The sequence below is a fragment of the Gavialis gangeticus genome, unplaced genomic scaffold, assembly GCF_001723915.1.
Source record: "Gavialis gangeticus isolate Ggan-Ray unplaced genomic scaffold, GavGan_comp1, whole genome shotgun sequence".
Lineage (NCBI taxonomy): Eukaryota > Metazoa > Chordata > Crocodylia > Gavialidae > Gavialis > Gavialis gangeticus.
Window position 1 is genome coordinate 5,120,206 of NW_017729001.1, and position 9,563 is coordinate 5,129,768.

General features: G+C 51.1%; 3 protein-coding genes across 6 annotated transcripts in view; 2 read left to right on the forward strand and 1 right to left on the reverse strand.

Moving 5' to 3' along the window:
• ZMAT5 (zinc finger matrin-type 5) overlaps positions 1-2,225 on the reverse strand; it is a 28,781-nt gene extending 26,556 nt beyond the window's left edge. For 2 of the 4 annotated variants that reach the window (XM_019506727.1, XM_019506725.1), the window contains exon 1: positions 1,804-2,002. The gene's annotated coding sequence lies outside the window, so the exon portion shown is untranslated. Of the gene's footprint in view, positions 1-1,803; positions 2,003-2,026 lie in introns of those variants that run through there. The other 2 variants (XM_019506726.1, XM_019506724.1) reach the window with 2 other exon arrangements.
• Positions 2,226-2,272: 47 nt separating this feature from the next.
• On the forward strand, positions 2,273-4,745 carry LOC109290298 (cytochrome b-c1 complex subunit 9). Its single transcript, XM_019506728.1, has 2 exons — positions 2,273-2,454; positions 4,484-4,745. The coding sequence occupies exons 1-2, from the start codon at positions 2,314-2,316 to the stop codon at positions 4,529-4,531; spliced, it is 189 nt and encodes a 62-aa protein (XP_019362273.1). The 5' UTR covers positions 2,273-2,313; the 3' UTR covers positions 4,532-4,745.
• A 3,270-nt stretch (positions 4,746-8,015) lies between these two features.
• Positions 8,016-8,702, forward strand: LOC109290218 (CENPB DNA-binding domain-containing protein 1-like). The gene has a single exon (XM_019506625.1). It carries the CDS (start codon positions 8,016-8,018, stop codon positions 8,700-8,702), a length of 687 nt encoding a protein of 228 aa, XP_019362170.1.
• Positions 8,703-9,563: the final 861 nt, after the last annotated feature.

A 9,563-nucleotide genomic window follows, 5' to 3' on the forward strand; every position in this document is an offset into this window, starting at 1 on the left:
GGATGTGGAGAAGCTTGAAGAGAGTCCAGAGAAGAGCCACACGCATGATCAGAGGTCAGGAAAGCAGACCTTACGATGACAGGCTGAGAGCCATGGGGCTCTTTAGCCTGGAAAAGCGCAGGCTCAGGGGTGATCTGATGGCCACCTATAAGTTTATCAGGGGTGACCACCAGCATCTGGGGGAATGTTTGTTCATCAGAGTGCCCCAAGGAATGAGGAGGTCGAATGGTTATAAACTACTGCAAGACCGTTTCAGGCTGGACATAAGGAAGAGTTTCTTTACAGTCCGAGCCCCCAAGGTCTGGAATAGCCTGCCATCGGAGGTGGTTCAAGCACCTACATTGAACACCTTCAAGAGTAAATTGGATGCTTATCTTGATGAGATCCCATGACCCCAGCTGACTTCCTGCCCTTCGGGTGTGGGGCTGACTCGATGATCTTCCGAGGTCCCTTCCAGCCCTAATGTCTATGAAATCTATGAAAGTCTATGATTTAGTCTGGAGAAGAGAAGACCAAGGGGAGATTTATTAGCAGCCTTCAACTACCTGAGGGGTGGTTCCAAAGAGGATGGAACTGGACTGTTCTCAGTGGTGGCAGATGAGAGAACAAGGAGCAATGGTCTCAAAATGCAGCAAAGGAAGTTTAAATTAGATATTAAGAAATACTCTCTCACAAGGAGGGTAGTAAGCACTGGAACAGGTTACCCAGAGAGGTGGGGGAATCTCCATCCCTGAAGGTTTTCAAGACCCAGCTAGACAAAGCCTTGGCTGGGATGATCTAGTTGGGGATGATCCTGCTTTAAGTAGGGAGTTGGACTAGATAACCTCCTGAGGTCCCTTCCAACCCTCATTTTCCATGATTCTATTATTCTTTGTAAATATGTCAATAAGCATGAAAATGTATTGCATAAATATATTTATATGACAAATGATTTTTTTAAATATTATTTTATAAATACTTTGAGAGCTGCAATATTTTCTGTATAAAGATGAGCCAAACATTTCGCAATTGGATCATGATCTTGGGTACTTCTTTTTTGGAATGGCCAGTTCAGGACATCTTTGGGTGGACATCCAATCTACTTGCAGCTTCAATCAACTTCCAGTTTTAGCTGGAGGTGATCCCTAGCAAAATGAGCAGTGGGTGATGACAGCACAAGCACCAAGCATTCACTTACAGAGGACTCAAGAACAGCAGCTGCTTAAACCCCACCAACCACAGCTGGCCTGGCCCAGACCTTGCTACCCAGGGACCAGACCCTAGCTCAGGCATGGGCAAAATAAGGCCTGCAGGAGGGACTTGGTCTGGCCCACAGCAGGTCCCTGGGTCCCACCCGAACTATTCAAGGCACTGTCTGGCCCACGGTGCGTCTCGCCGCTTACAGGCGCGCAGCAGGGCTGGGGCAGCTCCATGCCCAGACTCCATTTCTGGGCAGCCCCAGCAGCAGCAGATTACAGCTGTGCCCTGCCAGACCACGCTGTCACCACCACAAGATCCCTGCCCTGGAGCAGCTCCCCACCCTGCCAGGCCCGATCTTCACCGAAGCCCCGGCCCCGCATGGTCATGGCGCAGCGCTGCTGGGGTCTCCGTGGAAGCTGGCCACAGCCATGCAGGCAGGGGCTGCCAGGAGATGGAGCCGGGCTGCCTGCCAGGTCCGCGAACCACACTTTGCCTGCCCCTGCCACAGAGGGAGCTTCGAGCTGAATCCGCATCATCTTCCCTTTGGGTTTGGGGCGCTGCAAGCTACGCGGGTCCGAGCCCCACTGAATGGGCTCGTCTTTCGGCTGCAAGAGAAATACCCACCTCGCCTTAAGCCGCTAAGGGGCTGCGCTGGCAGGTGCCAGCACGTAGCCTCGGCAGGCGGGGGCGGGGCGGGCTTGCCCGGCAGCAGCGGGGCCCGGGACAGGAAGACGGAACCCCCAGGTGTAAAACAGCCACGGGGAGGGGCGGGGAGCGGGGGACTCTGCAGGTCTCAGCACGCAACGCTGTGCCTCAGGCCGGGCCCGCGCGCCGGGGGACCGCTCACCTCCCCGGGACCGCCGGCACCGCGTCTTTTCGGAAGCTCCCACCAGGGCCGCCGGGGAGAGACTACACTTCCCAGAAGGCTCCGCGCCACAGGCCCAGGGGCAGGCAGAGCGGCGCGGTGCATGCTGGGGGAAGCCGAGCGCCTGTGGCTCATGCGACGGCCTGCGTGCGTGACGTTACGACTGTAAGTCCCAGGGTGCCTCGCGGCAGGACTACAGCTCCCACGAGGCCTTGCGGCGCCGCTAATGAGACGGCGCTGCTCTTGCTGCGCAGTCGCTAGGAGTCAAGATGGCGGTACTGAGCCGGGTGTACAGTATTTTCCTCCGACGTACGTCCGTCTTCGCCCTCACCGTGGTGGGTGGGGTCGTGCTGTTCGAGCGCGCCTTCGACCAGGGCGTTGACGCGCTCTTCGACCATCTCAATGAAGGGGTAAGTGCCGGGGCGCGGGGCCCGGCCCGGCCTGGCCTGTGTGACCTTGGTGGGTGCGCTACCGGGACGGGGAAAGAGCCTCTCGGCGCTGCGGGCTGGGCTCGGGGCTCGTGTCCGCCCGCCTGGCAGGATGCCGAGGGCCCGGCTGAGGATCGCTGCTGTGAAGAGAAGCAGCGGCCAGGCCTCTGCTGCGGGGCTTGTCCACAGCTTCACCCAGAAGGACGCGGCGGGCGTGGACTGGGTGCTCCCCCTGCCAGGGCGCCACAGGGGTGATGCATTTTGGCAAGCGGGTGGTAGTTCTCTTGTGTGAGCGTTCTGTTCTCCCCATCGAGCTGTGGTGGGAAGTGGTTCAGTGCCCTGCGCATCCGTGCCAAGTCATCTTTCTAACCAGCTGTGTCATGTGTGAAGGGTTTGCACATTCCTGTGGCAAGGCTCCTTCCCCCCTCCTCCCCCCAATTTGGCTACACCTTTCAGCTTGAGCTGTTTGCTTTCCTGCAAGCCTCTCAATTGAGGCATTGTGTCACAGTGTTGTAAAGTGCTCTCCCCTTGGTCCCCCCCAGCCTGGGACTGAGTGTTAACTCTCTCTTGAGGAGCTGTTTTTTGTAAGGATGCGAAGCCTTGTTTTGCAAATGGTGACAGACAGTTGGAGTTCCTGTGTCCACACAGGTCTTTACAAATGCTGAGTGTACCAGTTGGTTGCTGTGTTTAGAACTAAGATCCACTGTCTTGACTGAAATGGTTTCTGTCTTTCTCTGTAGCAAGAAGTATGGCCTCTTCCTGGGATCTCTTGAGTGTATATTAACAAACTTGACAGGAGCAGGATGCTGGTTGCTGTGGTTCCCCTGCTCTACCTGTGGCAGATGAAGGTGTTATGTCTTGTGTTGTGGCAGGGTTGACAGCCTAGTTCAGGGGTGGGCAAAATGCGGCCCAGGGGCCAGATGCAGCCTGCTAGGCCATTCTATCCAGCCCATGGGACCCCTAAAAAATTTAGAAAATGAATATTTATCTGCCCCTGGCTGCCTGTCATGTGCCCCTCGATGGCTTGCCAAAACTCAGTAAGCAGCCCTCTGCCTGAACTAACTGGCCACCCAGGCTTAGTTTCTCTAAGAGGCTAGTGGTTTGGATAGGGATGATCCTGCCTCCAGCAAGGGTTAGACAAGATGACCTCTGGAGGTCACTTCCAGTCTGAGTTCAGTACGGTTCTATGGTTCCTTCCCAGCATGAATAAGAAGCCAGAAGCATTGTAGCTGTAATACTTTTCTGTTGACTGTTAGACTTCAGAGTGGGGGAGCAGTGAGAGAGGACAGGCAAAACACCACACTTTGTCTCCTGTAAATATTTTTTAAAAGCCATCTGCGTTCTCTGCCTGCTTCTATGTCTAAGGCAGATGCTAAATATAGGACTGCACTGGGTATGATGCTCTGTCCATGCAGTTACAGCATTCTGCTGGGGAAATGCATGGTACAGAGCTATGGTGGTACTCCCACCAGGAGTTGCATTAAGTCTCCTGGTGGCTGGATACAGGGATCAATAAAAAAGTGAAGCGGTAAATGTACTGGCCTAAGTGCAGAAAAGAAATGGATAGGACAAAAGACAGCGAGTGGAGGAAGGGCAGGGTCTCATTGTACCACCACTGCAGGAAGGAAGTTCACCAAAAGAGTTGGCATCTTTTTATGTTGCTAGCCCCACTCAACAGTGTAACACCTCCTTTAGCAATTACCTTAGTACTCATCAGTTTCAAATAGGTACTGAGCATTATGAAACAGAGTACTTGTAATTCCCAGAATGCAGTGGTTTGCACATTCTGCAGTTATAGGGCTTTGCAGATGCGCCAAAGTGGTCCTCCAAACTAATATTATTGCCTGATGTGCTATCATCACCAAGACACTAAAATGTCTCCTGTCATTGCAGTCCTTGCAGTGAGTCCTCACTTTGTAGATCTTGCCTTCTGTCTTAATGTAAAATAAGCCCAGCACCATTGGGGAGATCATAAAATTGTGGGTTTTGTTTGGTTTTTCCCCAAATGCAGAAGCTGTGGAAACATATCAAGCACAAGTATGAAAATGAGCAACAGTAAATTGCCAAGCACCGGATCCGTGGTGAGGTATTTGTGGTGTTTTGTGCAAAGCTTTCCATCTCCTGATGCCAGCTATCAAAAATGGACAGGGATTTCTGACTGAAGCCAGAGGTGCATCCACTACTTCCAGCTATGACAGAGAACTAAATGGACTCAAGGATTTCCTCTTGTGTTGAAACTTACCATGGTAAAATAATAAAGTCACTGACTTGTACCTCATGCTTGCGTGTTCATCTGAATTAGCCTGGTGCTCTGTATGTAAGGGAAGGTTTGCTCTTCAGAAAATGGAGGCTCTTATTTAGTTTGGCAATAAGTGTATTTTCAGTATGGAAAGAAGTTACTTTTAGTGTAACCTGACAGATTTGGAAGCATTTATATAGCTAAGGGCTGTTGTCAATATTTACTGCCTCTGCTTGGAAAATGTTACCATTTTTGACTCATAAATAAATGTTCAGGCAGCAGCAAAAGCCTTAAATAGGCAGACATAATAACTAGCCAGTATGTCACAGCAGAAACAATCTGCCCTTAAACACTTGTTTTTATTGAACTATTAAAGGGCTGTTTATTTGCAAAAGTTATTCCTCTTTTAGTCAACTATATTTTACTGCCTTGGGATTCACATGATGCTTTAGTTTCACATATTTCTTAAAGTGACTTTTAGACTTCCCCAGTCCAGGAGTGAGAGTATAACTTTTTCTTTTCTTGCATCTCACACAAGCCATTCTTTATACACTGGCAAATTATATCCATTTACTTATTCAGCAAAAGGGTTGCTTCAGTGACCTCAGTTTTAATTTAAAAAAAAAGGATTATCTATCCCTGTTTAGTGAAGTGATCCTTTCTCTTAGACCAGGGGTTTTCAACCTTTTTTAAGAAGTGTACTCCTTCTAGTGGCGGTGGCTGGACATGGAGTTGGAGGAGGGGCTTGCATGCAGCCTCTGGCACTTACTGCCACCACACCCCACTTTCCCACAGCCGATTGCACATGTGGCTCCACAGGCTGCTAACGGGCCTTGCACCCCACCAATCACACACCGCCCATCAGCAGTTTGCAGAGTCGCGTGTATGACCGGCTGCAGGAAAGCAGTGCGCAGTAGCAGTGCAGGGTAGTGGATGGTGGTCAGTGTGTGTGAACTCCCCTTCTGCTGCCCCCTACTTGTCCTTATTGAATCCCATCTGACTGCAAACCGCTTCTCCAGTCTATCCCAGTCATTCTGGTTCTTAGTCAGAGTACCCACAATTCTACCCAGCTTTGTGTCACCCACAGGTTTGTGAAGCATGTAGCATTTGATCTTATCATCCAAATGACTGAAGATATTAAACAATATCAGACCCCAGGGGAACCCCACTTGATACCCTTTCCTGACTAGATATTGAGCCATTGAAGACTGTGCACTGATAATAAAGATCTAACCAGTTGTGCCTTCACCTTACAGTACTTTCAGGCCATTCTATCTGGCATGCAGGGCCCCTAAAAATTAAAAAAAAAAAAAAATCTGCCCCTGGCCGCCTGTCAAAAATGACAGGAGCCAGGGACAGGAGGACTGAGGGGAAGCCATGGCAGGCTTCTGCAACAGCAAGGCCCACCTAACCCCCCTCCCCCCACCCAGCCGAAAGCCCTTGCCTAGCAGGGGCTTCTGGTCTGGAAGTGTGGGGTTGTTTGCCTCCCTGCGCTGCAGTAGCAAATTGAGGTAAGAGGGGGGGGACCACAGGTGATTGTCCCAGTCTTCAGGGCCCAGCCAGCTCCTGCTGATTCCCACAGTCCGGCCATGCAGCCGGGAGCCACATGGTGCAGAGCAGCCAGCAGATGCCCAGGAAACCAGGGAAAGTGGCGGCCCTGGGAGTGGAAGCGAGTGGTGGGCGGGAGCACAGGGCCTGGGCCAGTGTCCTGGGTCCAGCACCAGTGGAGCCCAGAGCGTGGTGGCAGGAGCGCCGGGCCTGGGCTGGCAGGGGTCTGGAGCTGGCTTGGGCTGTGCCAGCAAGGAGAAAGAGGAGCTGGCCCAGCTCCATAGAGCCTTAGCCTGCTGGGACCCTGTGCTCCTGCCATCCCATTCTGGGCCCTGCTGGCACTGGCCCCAGAACGTTGCAGGCCCTGCGCTCCGGTCCAGCCCTTTGCTGGCTCCAGCACACCCACTCACTTCCACTCCCCAACCCCCTGCCCTGTGGCACAGGTGGGGATGAGAGTGCACAGCTCTGATCCTGTGCTTGCCCATCTGGGCTGAGCAGCAGCAGCGGAAAACAAACTGCTGCTCAAAGCAGGACCTCCCCCTCCCCATGGCCAGCGCTTCCTGGTGCATCTGCTCGGAGCCCATGTGGAGCTACCTGTCTCTTGCATCACCACTGCCTCTGGGCTGTCCCATGGGGCAGCAGTGGCAGCAGAGAGCAGGCACAGCCAGACCCATGGGGGCTGTAAGCAGCTGAACCAGGGAGCACCAGCAGCGGGAAGGAGATGGGCTGCTTTCCCCCACCTCACTGAACAGCAGTTTGTCCCTATGACGCTGGGCCAGCTCCCTGCTCTCCCTGCTGATGCAGCCCAGCTCCATGGACCACTGCCAGCCCACATCCTGTGCTCCTGCCACCCCACTCTGGGCCCTACTAGCGCTGGCCCCAGGACATCAGTGCAGGGCCCATGCTCCCACACACCTGCTCACTTCAACTCCCCCTGCTCTTGCTGCCACTTTCCCCACTTTCCTGCCCACGTGCCAACCGCTCTGCATCATGTGGCTTCCATACCCACACACACACATCCCCACAAACCCTCATACCCACCCAGCCACCCATACCCCCCACCCTGACACCTCTGCACACCCCACACACTATACAAGTAAGACTACATTTTGAGCGATTATGCAATCACTTCTACATATACAGCACAAAGGCACGTAAATCCTGTCAAGGGGTTTAGCTACCCATGCGGCCCTCAGCGGCTTGCTAAAACTGGGTAAGTGGCCCTCTGCCCAAAATAATTGCCTGCCCCTCCTTTAGGGTCAGGGCTGCTAAGCTGTGGAATGGGCTCCCGAGGGAGGCGGTTCTCTCCTCTACCTTGGGGGTCTTTAAGAGGAGGTTGGATAGATATCTGGCTGGGGTATTATGATCCCAGCACTTGTTCCCACCCAGGGCAGGGGGTCGGACTTGATCTGTTCAGGTCCCTTCCAATGCTAGAAACTATGAAACTATGAAATCAGGACAAAAATACATTTTTAAATTAAATTAAAATATATTAGTATGGGTGTTTGATTTTTAGCACAGGCAACCTCCGCTTAAGACTGTTTCACTTAACGCTATTTCGCTATAGTGCTCATTTCAGTTTGATACCTGGTTTCACTTAGCACTCATGGGTTTTGTTATAACACTCATGGGTATCAAGCAGGGAGCATCGGCGGCGTTCAGCCTCATCGCTATCTTGCTTCATAAAAACTTTTGTGCTCTTTCATGCTCTTTTGTGCTTGTGTCACCGTCTTGCTTCATTTTTCTGGGTTGCACCATGAGTCAGAAATGTGCAACTGACTCTGAGAGTGCAAGTGCCAAGAAAAAACAGCACAAAAGCATAATGTTGGAGCTTAAACTGGATGTCCTGAAGCCAATTGAAGCAGGGGAATGCCAGAATGGGGTCTGTAGAGCATTGAATTTGGCTGGGTCAACTGTTAGGACCATATTGAAAAATAAAGACAAAATACAAGAATGTGGTAGAATTGTAACTCCTTTGAATGCTCTGAAACTCAGTAGGAGTAAGGGTCCAATTAGGTTAGAAATGGAGAGGCTGTTAAGTGTGTGGATTGAAGATACAACTCAATGCTGTATGCCCTTGAGTATCCTGCTTATTCAGAAGGCTAAGAGTCTGTATGATGATTTACAGAAAAATTTGCCTGAGGGGTCTACTTCTGAGCCCTTTTATGCAAGTAAGGGGTGGTTCGAAAGATTTAAGACATACAGCAACTTGCATAATGTTTCTATTCAGGGGGAGGCTGCTAGTGCTGACACCCAAGCAGCTTCCAGTTATAGAAATAAGCTTGTGGAAATTATTGAGGAGCGGGGTTATATGCAAGTCCTCAATGCTGATGAGACAGGCCTCTTCTGGAAGAGGATGCCTTCTAGGACCTGCATTTCCAGGGAGAAGTTGATGCCAGGTTTTAAGGTGTCCAAGGTGACTTACTTTATTGTTTGGTGGTAATGCTGCAGGGGATTTTAAATTGAAACCGTTGCTTGTATACCACTCAGAAAACCCCAGCGCCCTCAAGGGGTATCTTAAAAGTAGTCTGCCAGTTATTAGAAAGTCTAACAAGAAGGCCTAGGTGACAATGTCAGTCTTTCAGAGTTGGTTCAGGGATCATTTTTGTCCTGCAGTTGAAATACTGTGCTGAGAACCATCTGTCCCACAGACAATGCACCAGGGCATCCTACCACACTTGATGACCACAGTGATAATATAAAAGTTGTTTTCCTGCCCCCAAATACCACCTCCACCATACAGCCCATGGACCAGGGTGTCATTGCTGCCTTTAAGGCTTGTTACATAAGGAAAACATTCACCCAGGCAGTCAGGGCTACTGAAGATGAGGGTGCTCTGACCCTAAAAGAATTGTGGAAGGCTATAATACCTGTAAGGCAATAAATAACAGTTCAAGTGCCTGGGATGAAGTTGCCTCCAAAACAATGAATAGTGTCTGGGAAAAGCTTTGGGCAGACTGTGTCCAAGATTCCCAAGAGGCTGAGGAACCAGTGGTGACAGTTCAGGACAATACTGTTGAGCTTGGAAGGAAAATTGGATTTGCTGAACTTGAACCTGAGGACATTCAGGAGTTGATTGATTCCAACAGGGAGGAATTGAGTAATGAGGACCTCATTCAAATAGAGCAGCAGAGAAGCCATGAAGAGGAGGAAGATGCTGAAGAAGATGTTCAACCAGCAAGGGACTTAACTAGCAAAGGCTTGGCTGAAGCTTTCAAACATCTTGAAGCTTTTCTTTCCTACTTTGATGAGAATGACCCTGACATGCAGCACAGTTCTGCAGTTGCAAGAGGAGTTAACAATG